At 38.8% G+C, this 26,552-nt stretch overlaps 1 protein-coding gene across 4 annotated transcripts in view; it reads right to left on the minus strand.

Moving 5' to 3' along the window:
- NCOA3 (nuclear receptor coactivator 3) overlaps window positions 1–26,552 on the minus strand; it is a 77,830-nt gene that overhangs the window by 26,168 nt on the left and 25,110 nt on the right. For 3 of the 4 annotated variants that reach the window (XM_075176433.1, XM_075176436.1, XM_075176432.1), the window contains 5 exons: window positions 10,721–10,788; window positions 4,574–4,681; window positions 3,098–3,270; window positions 1,257–1,357; window positions 276–450 (listed from right to left, as the gene is read on the minus strand). In XM_075176433.1, the coding sequence (XP_075032534.1) occupies window positions 276–450; window positions 1,257–1,357; window positions 3,098–3,270; window positions 4,574–4,662 (538 nt within the window). In that variant the 5' untranslated portion in view covers window positions 4,663–4,681; window positions 10,721–10,788. Of the gene's footprint in view, window positions 1–275; window positions 451–1,256; window positions 1,358–3,097; window positions 3,271–4,573; window positions 4,682–6,260; window positions 6,308–10,720; window positions 10,789–26,552 lie in introns of all 4 variants that reach the window. The other variant, XM_075176434.1, reaches the window with a different exon arrangement.

Raw genomic sequence — 26,552 nt, forward strand, 5'->3', positions numbered from 1 at the left:
ATTCATATTTAGTTTGAATCAGTTTTTTTCCCTTGAGGGGACTCTAGGAGAGGTTTACATCACAAATATATGCTCCCTTCTGGTAAACAGAGGATATTGGCCATCCCTAGAAAAGCTAGGGATGGCCACAAGCCGAATGACCAATTACTGGTTTCATCCATTAACTATGGAAATCAGACAAGAGGACAAAACACTAACAAAGCTGTTTCGTAGCCAACCACAAGATTGTTTGTCAGTGAGCAAAACTATGTAAGATAACATGTGGATAAACCTACCAGCAGACTTGGGAAGGTTCTTGAGGAAGTCTTTGCGATCGTCCTCATGCAGGATTGTGTATACACTGGTGTTGACCAGATCTTCTTGCTTGTACTGTAAGTACTGAGTGACATTCTCTGACACAAAAACTATACTGCTGTCCCGATTCACCACAAAAAGGAATCCATCCAGGGCCTGAGCATAGACACACGAACAAAACAGGTCACTCCTTTATAGTCTCACCCCTTGCTTTAGCTTTCAACTAAGTCGTTTTACCTCCTTCAGTTTTTTAATCATTTTAAATGATGACAAGGTCAACTATTTCTGTCAAAATTATATGAGAAAACTAATTGTTAGGCCTCATAACTAAGGGTCCTCTACTAGTGTTTCCAAGCTCACTGTATCCTTCCCAATGCATTAAGATGGAAAAAAAAAATAGAACAACTCTACATTCTATAAACACTACTGCAATAATAATGTCAATGAGTGAAAATAGAAAGTGGTTTCTAATGTCATATCCACCCAAAAATAAATAAATTATATATATATATATATATATATATATATATATATATATATATATATATATATATATATATATATCAGGCCTTGCATAAAGTAATATGAAAACAAGAGTAATCATAAAAAAAATAGGGGATAATGATGACAAACTGTACTTAAAAAGCATGTAGACACCTCTTTTTCTTTCTTGAGTTGACTGCAAGTACCCCTTGAGATACACTATGCATCAACCTACCTAGCTAAAGACTGAGCCTCTGTATGTAGTTTAGCAATAACTTCAGGGGCACAGAAATATCCAATTTGCAGTAGCAAGGGTAATGAAGCCTAACTTTCTGCTACACACAGCTAAAAAACAAATCACATTTTTTTAACTCACATTTTAAAACTTTGGCTTGATACTATTGAACCGTTTCTAGAATGACGACTACTAGTGCAGAAATATAAAAGGGGTAAAAGTACAGAGACTCCAGTCTGCCTACCTGTAACAAGAGCGGACCCAGGGAATCCTTATCAATAACGCCCTGTCCTGTAGATGATACGTCAGCCTTCTGGACATCATCATCGTTGGAGGAGGACTTTCCTAAAATACAGATGTTGCAGATTATTTATCCAAAGTTTAACTTCTTGGTTGTGCCAGGAAACTTAATATAAAGATCAGCTTCCGAATTAAAAACACATAGTAGATGAGGAAAACTTACCAATTCCTTTAGGAAATAATTTCTCTATATGCAAAACTAGACACAACAAAACACCAACCAAAAACTGCCTCTTCCATAGAAATGTGCATCGGTAATCACTTTGAATTAGTTACGCCTTAATGCACGTAAACTTTAAGAGTCATATGCATTAAGACTTGTAACGGTTCATTGTATGGAGTAAGGCTGTTTTGTTAAGGCCTCTAGCTCCCTGAAGGTTCCATACATTCTGTTGGATGCCATATTCTGAGTAGTATTCAGCCCTCGACCACGTAGCGAGAACAGAAATGCTGTCCCCTTCATGGAAATAATTGAACAGCACAGATTTAGACTTTTAACCTGCAGTTTGTGCGTAAGTAGTTAAGCAAATTCTGTGATAATTGCAACACAAACAAAAAAGTTTTAGACTACAACCAAAAGCTTGACCTACTGTCATTCATTCAGTAAAAGTGTACTTTAGGTCACTAGTGTTACCACCTCCATGTTTGCATGTGTTACTCTGTATCCCCTACAAGCATATATAGGCTAACTAAGAAAACTGCACCACTCTTGGTAGCAAAAGATGTGTTGGCTCATTAAATGATCCAATATAGCAATACTGCAGGAAAATCCTAAATCTGCATATCACTAAAAACATACACATGGAGCATATTGTGATGTACTTCTTGTGTACGTGTTGGACTGTGCCACAATAACCCTGCTCCGTCTTTTGTATTCCTATAGTATCAGGACAGGATTAGACACATATGTGATCGTGGACCATGTGAAAGGCACTCAATCATGCCATTTGCCTAAAAAACTTTCACCAACTGTAGTAAAAACACCTAAATAAAACCAGTCATTAGACGCGTTAACCACCTATTTATAAAATGAGAAATCTCAATTAAAGTAAGGGACTGTTCATAGATCTTTATGGTCATTTTCTCACATTGTGTTTTTGTCTCAACGTGCCCTGACGATGTTAACCAAGTATCTGGGCTCCAAACAGATGGTAAATAGTTGATAAGGAGGTTAGCTGAAGCTATAAACCCAAGTTAAAGATCACTGGCTAAATAAGGATGAAAACTAGAGACTGTCAGACTGATAGTCCTCAGTCTACAATCTACATAATACCTGTGATATGTATATGTGTTACCTGTGATTGTGCAATAAATGTTATTTGTCCAACCTTAAGTGACATTACTAAGTGGGGTGCAGAGATTTCTAGTCTGGTTTGGGGCAGTCCTACCCAGCTATCCGTGCATTAGCCATTTAAGGGTGCAACAAATAATATCAAGCCATGAAAAACTAATCATGTGACTGTATCACAGTGAAACATTTGTCTTCTGTTTTAATTCTATCAGATTTAGGTTTTGACCTTGCCTATAATTAGCAATTTGACATACGATTTAGTATGTCTGATAATGCTCATAAAAGTAATCAAAATGTAATTATCTACAATGTTCCTATGTTAGAAAGTATTTAACGCCCATAGCAAACAAAGTTATAGAAGTGTGGCCTAAGACATCAGCATCCACCAAGATGTTAAATAGATTTCAACTTTACTTTTAAAGAGCCAGACGGTTGTCCTTCACCGATTATCTAAAGACACGAAGAGAACATTCACATGGAACAGAGGACGGTACCTTGCTCCTTAATCTGTCGGATCTGCCTGACAGTCTCTTTTAAGATCGCACATTTATCGGGTTTGACATTGAAATTGTCAATGTCGCTGAGATTTGCTGAAATCAGCTCAGCCAACTCCTCAATGTATTTGCTCTCCTGCTCACGTCTCCTCTTCTCACCACCGCAGGTCAGGCTAGGAGAGAGGGAGACAGTGTTTAGCATATGTAATTCATCAAGGAACACACAATTTCATCTCCAATGCTTTATGCTTATGCAAAACGGTTGCTCTGCAAATATATGGCATATGGCAACATGACGGATTGAAAAACGGTCAGCGAAGAGGTCTGAAACAAGTCCGTCTGACCCTCATCTCAAAAGCAAGTACTGTTCAGCGTAACCTAATCATCTGATACTTGGCAGATAAAGGTTTATTAAAATATTTCACCAATGTACCATTACACACAGTAAAATACACACTTAAAAGACTCCCCTTGTCAAAATAAAAATAAGCCTTATATCTGATGTCTGAAATTCTGCAGTAAATCATTCTCACTTTAAACATAGACAGATGCAATGTTCTGCTCTACTACATTGTACCCAAACCAAATAACCACAATATGACAAAAACTTCTAAGCAGACAATCTGCATGCAACAAAATAAGTCTGCACAAATTTTTGCTCTCTAGCGGAACTATTTTATTTTTAGGTTTTAAACTGAAAAATGACTAGCCCCGATTCCGATCTATCAAACAGCAATCATTTATTAGAGCATTCACTAAAGTGGAATAAAAAAAAATATTTACAAAAAAATCTAATGTTTTCTAGATCTGCAGAATCTTCAACGACTGTCTCCAAAGTACAGAACCAAATGTTTGAGGGGACCCAAACTATTCATTGGAAGACATTTTTATAAAATCAGTATCTGTGTGAAAGACAAAGAAACCCAATACAGTACCTTTTTTATAGTTAATTGTAGAATAATAAAAGTTGTCTGTGGATAAAATTATTCTCACACTGTTTGGGGTCCGATAAGCACAGGCATTACGCAAATACCCGCGAAGGATAGACCTATGTCCAGGCCCCTTACCTTCTAGACCAGCAAGAAACGTTGGGAGCACGCCATTGGAGACACTCCGGCCAAAGCGCCTAAAGACTGAATAGGATATTAAAAAGCATGTTTGGCAAAGCTCTATTTCTCCAGGAGGTTGAGGTTATCTTTCCTATAGCTTCATAATGGGCTACGGTGCAAGAACGCCAATGAAGAGTAAGAGAAGTCAGAGAGCACATTAGGATTCTGGGAGTGCTACTTACTAGCCCCTCTCTTGTGTAAACACATACATGAATCGGAACCTGGTGAGAGACCCTTTTTGATCATCAAAGAAAAAGTTCCTAGTGAAGTGTATCATCTTCTGGAGCCAACAGTCTCTACCCTACAAAGGATTAATATTCAATTGCTCTGGACAAGCCAGGTACTCCAGCAGCTGAGGGCGTCTCACCTGGGGCCAGGGGTGTCACATAACGAGGGCTTTCGCTTTCTTGAGTCTGATGACAAAGGATCCAAGGAGTTTTCACCTATTCCACTCATTGTGAGCAAACATCGGCAACTGAAACACAAAATGATAATAGGGCGTTAGGGAGATATTGTTTCCAGTTCTCACATGAACCCCTAAAAAAAAAAAAAAATCTTAGTTTGCCCCTATTAACTAGAAAGTGCTTTGGGGAATTAAAAGTGACAGCACACAACAAAGATATGAACAGATTGACAAACAAAAGTCATGTTCTAGAGAGTGGACACTGTAAAAGGTATGCATTGCAATAATGTAGAAGATAAACTTTCTGCAATCTGTGAGTGGGATGGTGTTTGTTGTATATAAAAAGAGACCATGGACAAACTATTTGGCTTCCACTAGAACATTACACATACCAAGTATGAGCGTATTCTGACTGATTACACAATACCAGTACAAGGTGCTGGGATAATTTAATGTCACTTTTCTTTTGTCCACCAGGAGGCAGAAACTTTTCCAATGCTGTAATGAACTCTGAGAACATTATTTGGTTTATCTATACACACCAGGACACTCAGCCATTTCCAAGGTTATTCAAAGAGAATTCTCTGCCTCGTTCTGCAGCTAAAAACTTCTGTACATGAAAAGGAGTTAAGAGCCCAATTCTTACAATCAGAAAGCAGTGTGTAAGGTTAATGCAGGTAATGTACCAAATATACACACTAATTAAGCCATGATACATCAGTGCTCAAAATATCTATGTATATCTATATCTACACACAAACCACATTCACAGCATTGTACTTCTTTATGGAAATCAGGCACCAAAATCCAGACCTGTTATCCTCTGATTTCCTTATCAATCTGTGCTGACATCAGCAAAACGACCAACTGACCAGGCAGTAAATACACACCCACAAAGAAAACCTCTTGATACTGGGTGTCGAAACAAAAGACAGTGATAGGGGTGGGCATATTTTGGAGGACTATCATCACTTTACGTTCAATGCAGAATTTAAAATATTAAAATGTGAACTAACATCCTAGTTAATTGTCAGAGCCCCAATTCATGCAGGATCAGCCTTGGGCGTCCTGATGAATGGATTACAAAATACAAGACACTAACAAGTTGCCTGTCTACACACGTCAAACAGGGGGGGTGTTTTGTATGTGTTGCAGCTAAGAGCACTTGAAGTAAGTGGATAGGGTCCGCTAACAGAGCCGGTTATACAGAGGAATTGGTTAGGGCTCCTGGTTTTGAAAAAGCCAAAAAAATAAATATAAAATAAATCAATTTAAAAAAACAAAACACTAAAAATATACTAGTCCAAAATAATCTTTTATACGAGAATCCCAGCGGTATTACTTTTTAAAATAAAGGATTGTTCCCGTTGTCCTCAAACTTTAAAAACAGCATGGGCCCCTAAATTACCATATTCATTTTTAAATAGCAGAAATTTCTATTTGCGATAAGTGTGTAGTTAGAGAAAGCAATGTTTTGCTTGTAATTTGCAGCAAGTTTGGTCACATTTTAAGGTCTCCTACAGCACCCCTTCACCCCCTCTGTTTGAGGGTACATGGTAAAACACAATCAACAGAAAAAGTAGTGTACTTAGATGAGCTGCCATAACAAATGTGTAAAGTGCCCTAATGAAACAAATTTCTGTAAAAATACCATGTCTGGTAAATTCAGTCTGTTTTCAAAATCAGCATCCTGCAACCCTAGAACAGCTTACTAGAAGCTAGATAGGCAACACATGAACAGTTGCGGGTCCTCGTGCAATGCCCATAGGAAAGGCTACATTTGCTAACTATTGTCATGAATATACAAGAAGGCAGTTGGCACAGAGAAAACTGTAAGCTATAAACCTGAACTCAACACAAGATAAAACAAACAGGTTGTATGTCAAGGACAAGACTGAGAAAAGTACACAAAGAGGAAGACAGAACCAGGATGTCCTTAATAGAGCTTCCAAGATAATGTCTGTACTAAAAACTTTCCCAGCTCACAACAGCTAATGGTATTACAGAAGAAATTACATTTGTTTTATATAAACTGACATACAAACCTAAAAGATTCAAGTGCCCATCAGTTCAGGGAATATATGAAAACAAAGAGTGAATGCAGTCTGCCTTATGTATGATTTACCTATGATTAACTCAGTTTTGGCTGGAGTTCTATAAGTTATACTGGCATACATGGTTTGACTTAAGCTAGGTACACACTACAGGTTTTTCACCCTACAATCATGCCAATCACACAATAAATTACTATTAGGTCCAATATCACATTAGTGTGTACATTCCCAGCGATTATGTTTTACCGTACCAAATCACATCGTATCATTTCATTTGATATTATAAGCGGACTAAAAATCTCTGAAAAACAATACACGATGTTGGGCAAATACTATATAGTGTTTGCACTCACGACCAAAGATCTCGATAGAATTTCAGGAGTCAGGATCTTTTCAGCAGATGGGTATGACGATGATGGGTATCATCATCACCACCATTTATTTATATAGCACCACTAATTCCGCAGCGCTGTACAGAGAACTCCCTCACATGAGTCCCTCCCGCATTGGGGCTTACAGTCTAAATTCTCTGACAGACAGACAGACACACACAGACTAGGGTCAATTTGTTAGCAGCCAATTAACCTGCTAAGTGATAACCACTTAGCCACTGCGCTGCTCCATGATATGAGATGAAGAGCACAGATAATTTGTAGTATGTACCAAGCTTTACCTGGAGTCCAGCATTCGCCCTGACCTGGAAGGGCCTCCATGGGCTCAGGTGGCTAAGCGTCACAGTCCCCTCCGCAACTAAGGCAGCAAATATCATATGCACAACAGAGCTGTTGATACCTCTCCCATGTGGGCTTCCTAATCTCATGACGGGTCACAGAGGAGGGCCATCAACAACACTGTTGCCCATTTGAACAGAGTGGGAGAGATGAGTGCGGCGCTGGACCTACTTTTTTCTTTTGCAATGATCATGTAATTACAGATTTCTAAATACATCTGGTTTTTATTGCCCTTAAAAATGAAAATACACCTTTAATACTTTCCTTAAAAAGAGAAAAAAAACCCATGCTTCTAAATTAGTGTGTGTGTAGTTATTAAGATTTTACTGGGTGCAGCTATATTGGAGTTAGGGCCGATGCCAAAAACCTACAATCAACGACAACAGTGTCTAAACTTAATTCAGACTAAAACAGTAATATGATGCAAATGAACTTTTTTAATGTGATTGTTATATCTGGCACCACACAAACCTCTGGTCTGCTGTGACAGAAAACTGGACTGTGGCTGGGACACTGCGGGGTATAGTTATCTCACAAAATGAGAGGTACCACCTGTAAATCCACTCACTGTAGGGAATGGACGTGGTAGTCATACAGCCTCATTCAATGAAACTCCTCTTGCCTATCAGAATGTACATTAATTGTTGTTTAGCTCAATCTCCAGCAGGACTACAAATGCAGAGTATTTGATTAGTGTGCTCTAATCATTTTGAAAAGCTTCCAATGAAAAATTTGGTTTTGAAACCAATCCAAAGCTAGAGTACTGTGCAACGAAACAAGTCATTGCAGGTTGTATCCATTATATAATACTATTCACCTGAGGTCAGATCTGGTTAAACGATGACAGGAAAAGTTGCTGCCAGATGTTTGGACCAGGCTCCCTGTGATCAAGTCCCATCTTGTCAACATGATTTTATTTTGCTTAGGCAGTTGGGACTTTTTTCCAAGACGCATTTCCCAGAAAAAAGAATTTGTGTTGCTTTGCAAGATGGGGAAAGTTTAACTTATTCTTGAAATGCTGCCTCCACAGCCAAGTGCCATGGTCTCAGTATATTATATATCTTCTGAAAGACACTGAATTCAGTGACAATCTCTCTGGATAATACACAGCAGGACTCAACCGTTTGGCTCCTAGATTCTTGGAAGAAAACGGTCTAAGAATTTAGGGGCCAAACACATTTTACAACATTCGCTAATTAATAGCAGACCATATAAATAGCCACCACCCCCTTTACAGACAACTCACCCCTCATACAGACATTAACACTCCATTTATTCCACATCATAACCCTTCTGTATACTCCATCTTCATCTCAATCCTGTTTCCCGTCCTCATGTCTATTCTCGATGCTTCTTCTCACTCTTCAAATCCATTCACCTTCCTCTTCAGCAGCATCACTGCCCACTCAATCTCCTTTTCCATAGCATTGTACCCCATCATCCTCCTCTCTGCATAATCAACATGTTATCTTCATCATCCTATCATTAACTCCCTTTAATATTAACTCTGTGCCACCGCAAAGCCAAAGCCCAGTTGACCATAGAGGAACTGACCAGTGACCATCTCCCACTGAACAGGTGTAAAATGTGGCATTCTGGGGGTCAATTAGATTCCTATGCCAGCTGTCAGAGAACTCATAACAGAACACTCTGTGTACACAAAGTTGCATCCATTCTCCTTAAATCCATTTACATGCTGGATCATCTCTGATAAAAGGCGGCCCAATTAATCTAGTGACTTCACCAGCCTTCCCTCATGATCTATAGGGCAAAAGTTAACTACATGCCACTGTCAGCGATCTCATCTCTACAATTCTCATTACACTTGGATGTCACCATGCTTAAGACAGACTATGCCCAAACTTTTAGATGTGATGTCAGCAGCAGTGTACAACATTCCCATTGGAAAGGCATGTAGTAACAATTTTTAGGGTTTTAAAAAGCAGAATGCATAGTAGGTCCATAGTCAGTAAAACTCGGCATTTGATCAATTTGATTTGTCTCCATTCCTAATCTCTTATAATTATATCACTAGAAAAAGACAGGATACAGAAGAGTTGTCCCCAAATAGAACCCACCAGCCAGTTAGATGTTGGGAGATCCTTCAATTGCCATAATACTGCCATGCTCTAGCCTCACATACTGCAGGTTTTTTGTTTTTTTTACAAGAATCATAAGAGCAGAGTTACAGGATCAGCCATGAATCCGGACACATGCATTACAGGTTGCATTTTTACACAAGTTAAAAAGCAGCTGCACTGCAAGTGTAATTAAAGGTGTGTCTGGATTTATGTGGCAGATCTGGTAACTGTGCGTTAGTGTCAGAGCAAAATTTGCATAGAATAATTAAGTGCAATACAGCATGTGACTGTTTAATCAGGTTGCCCATGCTTAATAAATCAATTCACAATTATTGTCTAGCACCATTCACTCTGTAAGGCTAGGTACACACTGGAGGATTTTCCGACCAATGTGTTATCTTCAACGATTGTACCTGCCGCTGAAGGTCTGATCGGCCGGGCGAATCATGTGTACCCAATAGACACGTTTTAAATGATATGTGAAAGACCAATCGTCTGAGCAGTGACTTTTGACAGCCATATTATCGTCCAAAAATATTTTGAAACGAAATACAGGCTACCTACAGCAATATGCTGAAGAAATGTAAAAAAAAAAAAAGGCAGAACATCTCAGGCAAAAGCCTTCCAAAAACCTTTGAACGGCGATGGCGTGTTTCCATTTTCTTTCATTCTATAATACATCTTGGCGTACAGTATACGATCGTTGGCAATTTACATACACACGCCCCGAAAGGAGTCAAAGTTTGAGGAAATGTCTGCATTTGGTCGTGGAATCGTTCGCGAATTCATGCACACTACATGATCAGAAGGTGGCTGGAACAAGATTATTAAACAGTACGACCAACCAAATGAAACAATCAGCACTTTATAATGAATTTCGTTCATGGTGTAAGTATACATACTAACTCAATTTTTGACCGAACGGTTGTATGTTGGCCGATTAGAAAAGTAAAAGGAGGAAAAACCTACAGTGTGTACCTAGCCTTAGGCTATAGCAGACTGCAACAGTTGGATCACTGAAGCCTGTGGGAGCTACAGACCTGTGGTATAGGGGTAGGAGAGGGAAAGCCTTAATGGTTGGGCATATATGTTGGGAGGTGGGTTTTTTTTTTGTTGTTATTTTTTTTTTTTACAGGTGGTCCTTTAAATTATACAATTTTTTTCCCTCTGTCTTCAAATTTTCCTGGTCCTGTGATGAGTTATTAGTACAGGTGTATTCTAGGACACCAGATCATTATTACTCACCTGAACGCAAGGAGACCGTAAGCTACACAAAACGAAGAGACATTCCACCTGGCATTCTAACCGGTGATCTGCAAGAAAAATACAGACCACATCAGAACATATTCTAAATAAGTCCAATTATAATACAGTATTTGCAAGAGGGCTGTCCCCGAATAGAGAAAAAGTATGTATCATGGGGAAACTGTCAAATGCATGGGGGATATTACCACGGTATCTATGGAAGCCACTTTCTTTAATAATGCGATGTCATCCCCAGACTAATGCGTAAACTCCCCAGTGGTCAAAATATCAAATATACTAGAATGGTCATGCACAAAACCACTGAAACAAAGTTTAAAAAGTAAAAGTATTACTTTATTGCCAAGTATTGCCATGAGGAGTGCACATTTCTCATTCAGGGAACAAGGCAACATGTGGGTTTATATCAAAGGATATATGACGTTCTTTAAAAAATAAACTGCGTTCAATATGTGTATTAAGAAAAAATAAACACAACAGTGAGATTTTGGTATACAGCGTGCTAATGATTGGATTCCACTAATTTATTCTTTGAACACTGTTGTTTAAAAGGTAGAAGATACAAAAGTTTTAACAAACTATTTTACAGTGAAATCAGTCCTTACAGAGGGACCCCTGGAGCTGTGTGTGCGCACGTGACAGACCCAGAGAGTGACACAATCGTTGGGAAGTGTCAGGGCTCATCTTTACGATTTGTGGGACTAGCAGTGCTTAATCCTGCATATGGTAAAGAGATTCATTAGCCATGTTAATTAGCAGGCATTTTGGGTGCCTAAAGGGACTGGTGAGGAGATGAGGAGGGAGAGAGACGGAGAAAGGAAGAGGAGATAGAAATTGTACATCAGCAGCTGTGCATTTAAATTGATTTATTGAGTGGGGCTTGAAGCTCTATGCAAAGCAGGGGCTGCTCAGGCTAATTAGAAAAATAAATTGCTCTTGGAAGATATTTATAAAGCATTCACATGTAAAATCACACACTGCAGCCTGCACTGAGGTGCAGAGAGACAGAATAGCAGCAGACACTCAGCCAACACATCACAGTCATGAGAGGCTGGACTTAAAGGGCATATCCATAAAGCATTCATACCAGCTTCTGACTGCAATAGTCAGCACGCCTTACAAAGAACAAAAATAAAAACAGCACAAAGTAGCCAATATATGCATCTTAAAATACCATGGATCTGCAGTTTTTGCAGAAATTACAATAGGATTTATATCTAAAAATGGGCACAGTCCAGGACCAACAAGCAGAACACTGCTGGAGTATCAATGGGATCACTTACGCATACACCCTGAGGACCTATGCTTGAGTTTGGTTGTAATAAGGTCATTTCTTTCACGTTATATTTACTTTTGTCAACAAGTTGATTAGAATAGTGTTTAGAATAGTAAGTAAATAAGCGGTTAGTACACTATAATGCTACAAAGCTAGAATTATAAACAATTTACAAACCCAGGCCATAAATCACACATATCAAAGTTTTGTGTGCGAGTTACATAAAATGGATAGCAGCCCAAACACAACAGTGTGTGTATCCCAAGCATGGGTCACCTTTTGCCTGTTGTTGGTCTTGTGACTGCATGGAAGTGAGGAGACGTGTGCATCAAACTTAATCACTGTTAATGATGGGAGATGCCCGGGACGACATCACACTATCTAGCGATGGGCTGAGCACAATTCTGGCTTAGGTTGAATGGGGAAGATTCTGATGCAATGCAGTATGTGGCCTCATTCCAGGAAATGCTTAATATCTGCCCTATGGGAATTTAACTCAACATCCCCAGCAGCAACAGGAACAGCTCCTGGGCCTGCTCCTTACTACATTGTACTAGCGCTTGTCCCTTGCTGCTCTTACACTAAAACATACTGCAATATTCCTGCATGGAGTAACAAGACCACCAGCAGGTGACACTTCCTCATGCCATAGACAAAAGGATTATTTAGTACCAAATCCTCCAGATGTTATAGAGTATGAATTGTAAAGACCCGATTCGTCAGCAGCTAAATGGTGAAATTAAAGACATGGAGCACTATAAATTAGGCCGGTTTGTGATTTTGTTTTGTTCTTTATTTGTAAACAAAGTTTTTTTTTGGTACTTCCAATATAACATGATTGAAAAACATTTTCTCAGATGAAAAAAAAACTAAATGGAAATGTGATCAGCAATTTACAGATATTACTGGTTTCCAGGAATGCTGGGCATGATACACTATACTTTATTTCCCGATCTCGTCAACATTACAGATTTACAAATATATATTGCACACAGTAATGTCTCAAAGTATAAGCAGTTGGGATAAGACAGACACCAGTGCTGCAGATCCCTAATATTTCCCCTTTATAAACAAGCTAGCTGTGCGGCAGAGTGAAATACAGTACATCATATTCATAACTGTCCCAGGTTCGCAGTGAGCTTAGAAGGTGATTGCAGAGACAATTTTTGCTTGCTGCTGACCCTGGTAGAAAAATACTCTAGACAACCTTAGCGGGACACACAATTACACATATAGCAGTTCTATTATATAGTTATAATTTGCGGTTGAAGTGGAAATTTAGAATGCTTGTATGGAACTTTCCCTTTGAAATGAACAAATGGGGCCTCTAGGCCCCCCGAAGGTTTAGGGGTTTTGATAGAGTGAAATTTATTTTAGATGCATTTTAATACTATATAGCATAACATATTAAGAGGTAAGAGAGCTCTGCTCACAAGCTTACAATCTATGGGACAATGGTTTGATACACAAGGGTAAGTGCTACATCATATTGAATATTTGTCCAGCCAGAGTGCATCACCAACTTTTTCCTTTTCCTTAAACAGGGCCGATGGTGTAAGGAACTGGGGCGAAAAAGTGCCAGTATGTCATGTCGGCCCATACCTCCCCACTTAGAGCACTGGTTACAGTGTCACAGAAAAAAAGGTCTAAATCGCATTCCTCACCCTACTACAAATTACAACAAGATTTAAAAATAACCACATTTGTGTATGCTGAACAAAAAAATGCAGAATAGTCAAACTAATTTTAATCACATAGACATGATCTCTGATATAATTGAAATTTACAAATTCCCCAGAAAATACACCTAGAAACAAAAACTGTAGGGTATCCATTGGAAACCAGTGTCACAGAAGTGGCACTTTAAACAATAAATAATATGTGCAATCTTTCATTTCATTTCACGTCTTCAAACACAATTTACAACAAAGGCGGTAAATGATTTAGAAAATGCTTCCAAATATTACCCAGAAAATATTTTTACAAGAAACTCATTGGACACACTCTTATTGGTCCATGTCCTCCAGAATCCAATTCAAATTATTCACTCTCACCTGCAAAGGCCTCAGCCTAAAGGACCCTCACGCTTTCTTAGATCTAGCGGACCTTGGCTTCTCCTCGGATAACCATCTCTCACTACCGCCTACAAGACTTCTCCCTTGAGACACCCACCTATGGAATACTTTACCACGTTTGGCTACTCTCTTCCAGTTTTTAAATCTTTAAATGTTCTCTGAAAACCCGTAATCCCACTGGTATACCCTCACTGCTGTCACAGTCTCCACTATGAGCCACACATGCTCCTCTTGTCCTTTTATCAATATGAAACCATCGCCTTTGTTTTCATTTCTGCATTTATCTATTATAATTATCAATCTTTATTTATAGAGCACAGGTACATTCCATAGCCCTTTACAATTGGGAACAGCACAGTTCTAAAACATGACTGGGTATTACAGACAGAGATGGTAGAAGGGCCCTCTGCTCACAAGCCTATAGTCTACCTTGCATGTCCCGGTTTTAATCATGCTCTATGGAGCACTACGGCACCTTACAAAACAAGGCCAATAATATGGTTACTTTTATTATTAATAGTGTATCATTCGATAGGATTGAGGTCTGGGCTTTGACTGAGCCACTTTTCTTTGTTAAAGTGAGACCACTTCAATGTGTCTTTTGCTGTATGCTATGTATGAGTGACTGATTTGCTGGAATATAAAGCCTGCCCAAGTCCTAGGTCTATGGCAGACCGCAGCAGGGACTAAAAATGGTCTAAGCATCGCTCCATTTTTTTTGTCCTGCTTTTGACAAGTGTTCCATTCCCTGAAGCAGAGAAGCATCCCCATTGCATATTTCTATCACCATTATGCTTACCCCAGGGATAGTCCTGTGGGACCTCTCACAGACAGGAGTGTTTATTTATTTATTTTTACAAACAAATGAAACTAAACTGTACACAGTTGCACAATCAATTACTTGACTTATGAAAACCATCATGTGCAGTAGGATTTATTAGGGTGTAATGTGTAACAGTACTGTGCAAACGTTTTAGGCAAGTGTAAAAAACATTGTTGCAAAGTAAGAATGCTTTAAAAAATAGAAGTGTTAATAGTTTATTTTTATTAATCAACAAAATGCAAAGTGAATGAACAGAATAGAAATCTGCCTGTTTTGAAGGCAAACACCCTTTGCCTTCAAAACAGCATCAATTCGTCTAGGTAGACTGGCACACAGTTTTTGAAGGAACTCGGTGGGGAGGATTGTTTCAAACATCTTGGAGAACTAACCACAGATCTGTGGATGTAGGCTTGCTCCAATCCTTCTGTCTCTTCAAGTAATCCCAGACAGGCTTGATGATGTTGAGATCAGGGCTCTGTTGGGGCTATATCATCAATTATAGGACCTCTTTTTCTTCTTTACCTTGAAGATAGTTCTTAATGACATTGGCTGTTTGTTTGGGGTCGTTGTCCTGCTGCAGAATAAAGTTGGAGCCAATCAGACGCCTTCCAGATGGTATTGCATAATGGATAAGTACCTGTCTATTTCTCAGCATTGAGGACACCATTAATCCTGACCAAATCCCCAACTCAATTTGCTGAAATGCAGCCCCAAACTTGCAAGGAATCTCCACCATGTTTCATTGTTGCCTGCAGACACTCATTGTACCGCTAGAAGAATTGATGCTGTTTTGAAGGCAAAGGGTGGTCACACTAAATATTGATTTGATTAACATTTCTCTTCATTCAATTTGCATTTTGTTAACTGATAAAAATAAACTATTAACACTTCTATTTTTGAAAGCATTCTTACTTTGCAGCATTTTTTCCACACCTGCTTAAAACTTTTGCCTAGTATTGTAGATATTTTTTTTTTCTTTCGAGCATAAGAATTTATGTTATGACCAGCTAAAAAGATGTGAAACCCATCAGTAGTGTCCAGACCGAGCCTCTCACATCCACTAGCGATTTACCAGAGCCCAAGTCCATTGGAAATATGTAGAAATTATTGAAATAATTCCACCAGGTTAAATCTAATTTGTGAACACAATTGTACTAAGTTTGTTCACAGGGAACTGTTGGAAAAATTGGATAAAAGTAATGAAAATATTGCTTCATAAAAACAAAAACTGCAAAAATAAAAAGACAACCCACAACAAAAAACAAAAACAAAGTTTACAGCACTTTCACCCTTGAAACACCTACGTAGCACAAGTTTTTCTGTATGAACCAAGAATAAAATAGAAAGAAAAAAAAAAAGTAAAACATATTTAGTAGAAAGAAGTGCTGGCCCAATATTTTGACTCCTGTGAACAGAACCACAGAAGATGCACTGATCTTTAATTTAATAGAGAGGGGATGTACATATTGGACCAGAGTCATTAAGGAGAGCAGGGCAAAAAAAAAAAAAAAAGTAAGTTTGATTTTGGACAAACTATGTGCAAAATAATAAATGGATTTGCACCCCTTGCATTGTAACATGAAGAAAATACTGCCCTTTTTGTCATGTAGCACACAAATACTTAACTTTATTTTTACAACCTTAACATTTCTTTGTACTGAAAATTAGAATTGGGAAGGCTCCTGAAAATAAGAGGCGGTGAACACATGAAAGGTAAATATTATACACAGAATGCAATGAATGATCTAGGAACATGAAATGATCCCCCATGGACAACTGCCTACAAATGTATCTCATTCACCAGAAAAAGCTTTTGTACATTCAACCTTAAACTTTTAACAGCCAATGGCATCATCTCAGTCAGTAGCACAGGTGAGCTACACAAACTGGTTTATCGCTCTACCCCCAGGCCAAACAAATGATGAGTCTTGTTGGAGGATTTAATTATATGTGCAAGCCTGAATAGCCACACAAGTATTTTATCTTCATGTTAAAGCATGTCTCATACATGCTTGCAGCACAAATGTAATTGCTTCCCCTTTTGCGAGATCATGCACATATTTTTCCATGATGGCACCCGTTCATATGTAAGAACACAAGGAGGACATTGTGGCACTCTCCACTGAGACTGCGTTCATTCATACGATTGCTGCACTGCCCTATTTTAGTGGGTGGCCGTAGAGCTTTATTTATTTGTTTTTATACACCCCAAGATGGCCCCCATTCTATTCCTATGCACATTCCTATTTCCAAACACACACTCCTGCAAATAGCCGGGCAACGTGAGTGTGCATACGCTAGTCAAATAGGTGCATTACATTATGCTCTTCGGGCATCTGGCTGGCAGGGTATGGGGATACGTCGTTCCACAAACAATTACACCGGCAACAACCCTCTTTAACACCCCCCAGTTGGTTTAAAGGCTATAAGCGAGCATAAACCTCGTTCATACTTGCATTAACACAACAGATATAGCAAGGCTATACAACCACGGACTTTAACAGGAGCAATCAGGCCATGTTTTAAGTATATGTAACTGCACTAATGCAGGAAACGGGTGACCATCATCATCATTTCTTTATATAGTACCAGCAAATTCAATAGCACTTTACAATTGACAAAGAGTAATAAACTGGGTAAAACAGTCAGAGGTCAGAAGGAAATTACTTATTTTGACAGTTCTATATTTAAAGGGCCATTAATGGAAGTTATTCCTTCTGCACCAGATTTTGACATTTTTCTCATACAACTCAATAGATGAAAGCAGCCATCTGACCGGTTACTATGGGTGACAGCACCTTCTCTGCAGTTACCGGTGTACCGAATTTCATAATCATGCCCCAGCCCCTGATGTGAAAATGCAGAGTAGACACATTCATAATATATAAAGTTATGAAAAAAGGAATTAAATGCCCTCAGATCTAGAAAAAAAAAGTGTATCTCAGTGTAGCCAAATCAGATGCTGCATACTACACCAAAATAGAGGGTGCAGCTATTCTTAACCGTTAAAAACACTTAACTTATGGCTCAATGTGACCTCTGCTATATCCGCCCCAACACCCAGTTGATGAATCCCAGTCTTCTACAACACCCAGGGAGGAGGCTTTATCACATGTAGATGCATTTATCCAGCAACTGAACATCACAAACAAGCCGTAAAGACAATAGTAAAGTGAAATTCTTGCTGGGTGTGCCCATATTAATGTGTATCACAGCAGTACATCTAAAAGGAAAACAGAAGTGTGAAAGTTGGGAATCAGAACCAATAGTGGAGAAGCCAAAAACAAATCTGACAGCAAAATTAGGAAGCCCGCATATTGCTCAATACTACTACTGGAAAAAAAGTGATAAAATGTTACAGAGGAGGTCCTGAATTTTGTCTTAACAAAAATGAAACTTTATGGATCAGAAAAAAAAAAAACTGACGGGAAAAGTAGGATTACAGCAGATTTACTAAAACTATTACTCATTCCATTTAAGACTTAAGGACTCATACCAATAGATTGCCTAATAAAAATAATAATAATAATAAAAAAAAAAAAAGAACAGAACAATATGATTGTACAATAGTAACCCTGTCATTTTCACACCAAATGATTTCATTTTATAACAAGGTGCCTACAGCACAAATATTCTGCAACCCAAAGTAACTAACTTTGTAACCTTGGGGGGGGGGCGAGGGGGGCAGTACCAAAGCTAAAATTCTGATTGGCTGATGCGAGTTGCTATTCCCTATACATTTTTAAGGAGCCCAAAAGTTTCTGAAATTAACCCAACTCTGAAAAGGTTACCAGCTTGATTTGTAAAATGTGAAATGAAGCTAAAAACATCCATATTTAGTCAAGAGTTTGTGTAAAATTTCTCAAGCAGCAGCCAGTCAGGGATTTGCATTCTTGTGGTTCAATCATAATTACTACAGGCTTGTGCCAAAAGTTACAAAAAAAAAAAAAAAAAAAGAAGACCTGGCCCTGGCGTCATTATACCAGTGAATTGATGATGGATTAAAAAGACCCATTGCGGGCTGTAACGAAAAAGCACTTTGGAGTTTCAGCTACCCAAAACCATTAAGGGCTCACCTAGTGCCACTTTCGTCTGTGCAGGGAGTGATCAGGACTTTACAAATCTCTCCAAAACCACCACCTCTAAAATATCTGAACTATTTTTCAATAAAAATATTTTTTCACGCTTTATACATAGATTAGGTCGTTTACACAACTGTACAACAGATAAACAACCACTTCAGTAAATGCACAAACTTATGGGCCTCAAACAATGTGGTGCAAACACAACAAATGTACTGTAATCAATTTGAACAGACTGGGGCTAAAAATTTACACCATTCACGAAAGTGTATTAAATGAAATAATCAGCAGGCAGCTCACACCCAGAAAGTCGGAATACTTATTTGTGCCACAAGAATTTTTGTATAAAAAGGTGGAGAAGCCTAAAATATATGAAACATAAGAGTCCTATAGTAAATATAAATTGAGTACATTTAATCTGTCTGGTTTTCAATTATACTTATAATTTTGCATAATTCTGCTTCTATTTATGACTGTATTATAACAAGTGTATGACAAAAAGCAACCCTACTGCAGAAAACTCAGCGACACATTCAGGGACAGGAGAGAACCACTGACCGTATATACGCTTGCTACCAGCCTGTCTCTCTCATGCTATTGTGCGGCCTGGAGAGATTTTGAATGCATTTGGCATAAACCATGTACCCGCTCCTGGATACATGGTTTATGCCAAAGACATATATTCGCATTCACAGTTAATTGAAGTAGCATTTAGTAGTTGAACATACATGCAACTTGCAGGGGGGGGAAACCAACATCACCGGACACCCATAACGTAGGTGTTCTCCATATAACTTAAGCAGTGTATCTGCAAGTACTGACTTCAAGGTCCTTTTTACAGATTAACATGGCTAGCTGGTCACCAATAAGTATAGGTAACCTGCTCCACGATCAGTCTGTGTGCCTGCCCTAGACAGCCGTAGCCCCTCACATGACCGCTCTGTGACAACACTGGGCAGGCATAGGTAAAACAGAGCTAAACAAAGAGGAGGACCACATGAGGAACGTTCTCATTCAGAGGACATTGTAATGCAGGAAACGGATTCAATTCTGAGGTTTCATATTAAATGAACATTCAGGAATTCTCACATGATGTGTCCACAGTCTGCAGGCATATGTTCTCCATGTGTGAGTATACCAAACTGCTTGAATCTGTGAGGTGACTAAAAGGCCTGTTAGCATTGATGGATGTCAGCTGTCATACGATCCAGCCAAACAGACAATTTTTTTTTTTTCTTAAAACCACAGCTGAAGTACAGATAGAAGAGAGGGGGAAAGGCATCATTCCAACAGTCGCACGTAATGCATTATATATGGTGAATGTACCAGGTCACAAGTTTACAGATTTCTACTATTAAAACGTGGAAAAGAGGGCCCCAGCTACATACAAAAAAAAAAAATGAATAAAACCAACCAGAGTGAAGAAATCACAGTTTTCTGCCTCAGTGGTGGTTTTTGCGACACTGATGCAGTTCACTGGGTCTTGCTCCAGGAGACCATTAACCCATTGTTCACCTAAAGTTTTTTTCCTTTTTATATTGGTCACACAGAAAACAAAATATATTAAGGGATGTGTATAAATATTTATGTTATTGGACTTTACCTATTTTCTATTATGGATGTGAGACGCCTGTAGATGGCTCCATTTTTACTGTTCTTTTATTTGCCTTCTCTTCCCTAGAATACCTTTATCTCCTCTCAGAGCTTCTGTCAATCAACTGAGGTGTAATTATCCTGACAATGTAAAATCTTGGGGGCAGGATATATTCCAAAAGGAGGAAGATCTTCAGGATAACACCTCACATACCTTTCATGGTGAAATGAATGGACGTTGGCAAACCACACCAGTAATTCCATGAAATTTTGTTTGCAATCTTCATAAACACTCTTTACAGAATGGTTATTACTGGAAGAGGAAGACACTTGGTTATCATAGTTTAGTGGGAAGGAAAGACACTTTCCTTACTATAGAGCCTCTAATCAGCAATAATCCATGCAGATTTACCACAAGTAGATGGATTTTACATATTAGCGAGAAATATAATCCACAGAGTGCTGAAGGGAGGGTTGTCCCCATAGTGGAAGACACAGGGGCTGACCTCTCATATTATATATATCCCAAATATGTTTCTGTATATTTTTATGACACGATCAAAGAATTTACTTTTACTAGATAACAGTACATTATTTTAAGCCCTCACACCCACCAGTGCCAATTTCATGCACTGTGCTATCATTATTTAACACATGAAAGTGTCTTAAAAAAAAAAGAAACTATCTTTTTGAATGACGTCATATCCATTTGCGATGTTACTCGCATTGGGGAGCTTTGCGGCAGTTATTGCTTTCATATCACAAGGTAGATGTTTTGAGGTCAATTAAATCACCTCCAATGATATACCAAACGCCAGTGAAACAGCATGGCAAACACAATATTCAATATACCAAAAGCACAAATATAATGTCAGCAGTGGTTATCAACCACATAATAGTATTAAACAGTATAAAGCAGAAAAAAAACAAAAACAGCACCCCTCCCATGGAACTTGTTCCTCTTGATATGACAGATGAGCTTTGCATGCACACTCACTTGGCGTTCTTCTGTAACCTCACATAACTCTAATACCCATCTCTGTTCCTCATGTATATTGATATGTATTCACCCCAGAGTGTTCCATAAAGCAGCCAAACAGCTATGATATGTTTTCTGGGCACTAAACACATAAAAAGGACATTACATGTTTGTAAAAGGCCACTAAATGGTCAATTATAATTTTCAGAAAATAAAATGCATTGTCAGTGTTACCCTGACATTCCACTGTAGCCCTTTTTACAGTAAAATTAAGTAAAATATCATCACCAAACTTCATTACAAAACGCTAGACCTCCTCCCACAGCTTTAGGACACAGTGGCCTAATGAGATCTTGCAGAGCTCCAAAAGCCCAGAGTGTAGTAATCTGAGTTACTGTGACATCATTTGGCCCCATCCCCAAGTATGAACCTACAAATCCACACAGTTCATTTCTACCTGGCATTTGTCAGTGGTCGCCTGTTTAGTTAGAGGAGCACCTCCCCTCCTAACACAGCAGAGGAATGGCAGACAGCATGGTGAGCATACTTAGACAAGTATAAATACTCCAATGATGTTATATATAATACTCCACTCAGTAACATACTTTGCTATATATTAATGCCAAGCTTTGAGCAGTGGCTTTACTTGTTCTCTAAGTACATGCTTAATGCATCTTCTCCTTGCTGAACAAAAACCAAAAGGTACTCCCATGGTAGATATTTACTGCACTCACAAGATTACAACAGATGTAGACCAACCAGAGGCTCTTCAGCTGATGTAGAACTACAAGTTCCATGAACTACCTCAGGACTCAGAATGAGAACAGGTTATGGTCATGGAGCAACTGCATCTTCCAAAATGACAGTAAGACAATGAGCCCTTCAGAGTCCCATGAAAAGTAGTTGAAAAGAGTTCTTACTATAAATGTTCTTTTTTGTTCTCTTGCCCAGGTTAAATTTTATTTTCTAGGATCTGCCAATGTCACTTATCATACTGCATCTGGAAATAATCTACAGGTCCTATGAAAGCCAGCATTTTCCCTACCAAATATTTTCCACCAGTTACAATGTCAGAGTGAGTCTCACTTTCCCACACACCATGTGTATCTTTCTTAAGTTGCTGATCTTCTGCAGGCAGGTTGTGAGCAGCAGGAGAGGAGAGGAGTGGGGCTGTGGGTACAATCCTAACACAGTGTGTGGCATATGTGAGTCAGTTGTCAATCAGAAGGGAGATTGCTCTGGTCACCAGGTGCATTTCCTAGTTGCCACTGCATTTGTCCAGCCCTTCTTTAACATATTTATGAATGTCCTAATATTTTTGTTTATTTATATCTAAGCAAACTTGAAGTTTTAAGTGGTACTTTAAATACACAATTACTTACATTTTTTTTCTGTTGTGGATATGTATGTAATTTTAGCCTACTGTTTTGTTTTTAATAAACAATGTTGTTGCATATCAAAATCTGAGGGAAAATTTATTTAAAGAGATATTGCTGTGCTTTAAAATCAGGCATTTTCATTGCATAAAGCAACTGACAAAGGCTTATATATAACTATATATATTTATGGTACCCACACATCATACGATCTGGATGTTCTGACAAACTGTCAAACAGACAGACCTGTGGACATCAGATATCCTGTGATACAAACCATCATGAATCCTTCAAGAACACCCCTGCAGTAGAGAATCTCCATACACTGTATTATAAACAGGACAATGAGTGCATGGGAACAGATGAACAAGCTAGACACACACCATTATGGTGGGCTCTTTATGCTGCAGATTCAGAAGGACAGGCACACAGGATCTGCTATTAATCATATTCCAGTCATTGTTCATTTGATGCGGCTGGCACAAATCCAAGAAGATAGAGAAGCCATAGCTCTGGAGTTCACAAAGCTCCCAAACAAAAACAAAAAGGGAGGGGGGGGGGAGGGGGTGCCAAAGGCGCATTTCCACCAGTCAAAAGAAATGCCAGCGTTTATTCGAGACATGATGACTATACAGATATAGTAAAGATACATACGCTAGGTGGGCCAGGGATTTGGAGCCATTTAAATATGCTGTTGAACAAGGGTGCTTGGGGCCTAATTAACACCACATTGATCAAAAATGGTAGAGCTGAGTTTGTTTATTAAACTATGAACAAAATGTATAATAATTTGGGTGACTGGTATAAAGTCACTGATGTATCTCATTTCCTTGTGGATAATACCAAGATTTACTTTTAATGACCTTAGGAAGCAGGTTGTGGTCTGCAGAAAGTCACTGACCATGTAACATGTATCAACACATGAGATGTCACTCTAGCTAAACATTTCTGCAAATTAGAGGTGTGGGTAATTTTAAGGGGGAGGGAGTGATCCGACTGCTGTCAGCAGCCCCTAGCCCCCCCCCCTACCCAGACAGTGTGTGACATCACAGTAGGTTCCTGTTCAACTTAGGCAAGTGAGCTGGGCTAGGGTTGTTATGATGAGTCTGCTGGGGGACGTGTCCAAAAAGGTGTGTGTGTGTAATATAAATTTATATATATATATATATATATATATATATATATATATATATATATATATATATATATATACATACATATATATATATATACATATACACACATACACACACATATAGGAAAGTCCACGCAGCAAGAGTTTCAGAGTTTCCAACTGTAATTGCCAGCAATGTGCGCAGTACAATGCCCGCGTGCCACATCACCGGCAATTGAATCTCCCCCATATTGTTGCTTTATGAATAAATTAGTTTGGAGTTATGTCATTTTCTCTCATTATTTGATTTAGGTTTAAGGGTTTTTGAGAGCCTCTTAATTTTTATTGTACGTTTATCTTTGTATGGGGTTCTCTTATACAATTATAATTGTGCTTCATTATATGACCATTACTATGTGTGGAAGGGGGCCCAGAAAGTTGCTGTACGGGGCCCCAAATTCCTCTTGGCAGCCCCAGGTGTAATCAGGATGAAGGGAGACATTAATGGAGACACTGGTGGCAACAATAAATATGAGTGAGGGAAATACATAGGTTTAACAATGTTACAAGTGCTCAAAAGAGACAAAACCTCACAAAGTAGAGGAAAAGGAAAGGTAAATGTAACAAGCAGAAGAAAAGGAGAAGCAAGATGACCAGCAGCAAAAAAAAACACAAAAACCAAACAAAAAAACAAAAAACCAGGGGCTGGATGAAAGTTATTCCTCTGTCACCTTCACACAATCTTCATTGTGATGCCCCCCTCAACAGAAGCTGTAACATACACAACACTTTGCATAAGCACAATACAGTGAGGAGGGAAGAAATTCCAAAGAAGTGCACACGCACTAGAAAAAGAAGAAACTCAACAAAATGAGGAAAAGAGAAACTGGGCTCCACCAGCTATAGGCGGTTCCCGAGAAAATGCTACAGGGTCAAAAGTTTAGTATGGTTTCAATTTCACCTCTCAGCAGCCAATCAGAGGGAGATCAGGAGCTGCAGGATGCACGCCTGCTGCCAATGAGACTTTAACCCATGCCGTACCAGCTTCAGGCCTGGAAAATCACCGCTTGGCTGGCTGAAGAGGATGTGTATGGAAACACTCTGCTACGCTCAAAGACACACAGTTCTTTACAAACCTAGATTTCAACTTGTTAATCCATTACATGGAAGGTGAGCCACACAAGACAACTTTGCAACACACTGCTCTACAGATACAGAAATAAACACAAAACACTGGCCTGCTTCACGCAGCTAGCCCTTCATCTTTTAACAAAAATATGTTCTATTACAACAGAGATCGAAAGAGCCTGAGATCTCTTATCAGAAAATCGTATAATCATGGCAAAATGTAAATCTGTTGTGAAACAGCCTTTTGGTGTTTGGTAAATTAGCGATGTTAGCAGTTGTATAAAAAGATATAGGATAAGTCTATAGGGGAAACTGTGTTCAAGAAGTTTTCCCTGAGCAATTATCAGCTTCTTCACAGTCTATGTGGTTTTGTACATTCAAATGAGAGATACTCCTAAAACCATGTTACAATTATAATTACTCTACCAAGTGTTTATCTTTATGAATATCCATCATCAACCCAGGAACTCCAGGGTAATGCCAGGTGGAAAACATGCCTGTCCCTGCTGCCTTTGTAGAGTCCATCAACAGGAGATGGGGTGCCATCTGGTACATTGTGAGGAAGGGAAAAGGACTTAGCAGCTTTATAATTCTGACTTTGAGTAAAAATCTTAGAAGTTGCCATGACTACACATCCCACCGTCATCTGCTTTTAAGGAGATCCTAAATCTGAGGCTTCTTGCAGCACCCCCCTGACAAACACAAAACAAACAATTATCAAGTTGACAACCTGGAATGTGGAGGGTAAGACAAGTTCCGTGCTAAGCTACTAGACTTCATGGTGGCCAGCTGTGGTCACTTTCAGGTTATTGTCCTGTGCACCTCTATGGGTAACAAGGATTATGGGTAACAAGGATTGAAGTTACATTGCTGCAGAAAACCATCACTCGCTGGTAATTTAATTACCCCCTATGATGTGCAAAGCAATGTTATTATTCCAAAGCTTGATATGGTCAGAGATTTGCCCACCGTGCCCAGATTGAACACAAAAGCTAATGGCATACTGTCTACATCATCCATAGCAGTATGAGTGTAGGTGAAGAGTACACATTTATTCGGGTTAGTTAGTGGAGGATATTTTCAGGGTGAATAATCCAGGCAATTTACCCAATTGCAATTCTTAGGTCGGGAAAATAACCTCACCAACCTTCCCCTTCACATTTATACAATAAATGTCATTTACTAAATTCTAACTATTCATTTCTATGTAATCCTTAAAGATCTGTGCAAGCAATGGATGGCACTGCGCTGGTTAAGTATCTGTACAACAAAAATGTCCAGAGAAAGGTCTTTATACAGACGAAAGACGACACTGAGCTGGCAAAGTCCACCTATTGGAACGGGTATAAAATCTGCTGATGTTTCAGA

Source organism: Mixophyes fleayi, chromosome 6, assembly GCF_038048845.1.
Source record: "Mixophyes fleayi isolate aMixFle1 chromosome 6, aMixFle1.hap1, whole genome shotgun sequence".
NCBI lineage: Eukaryota > Metazoa > Chordata > Amphibia > Anura > Limnodynastidae > Mixophyes > Mixophyes fleayi.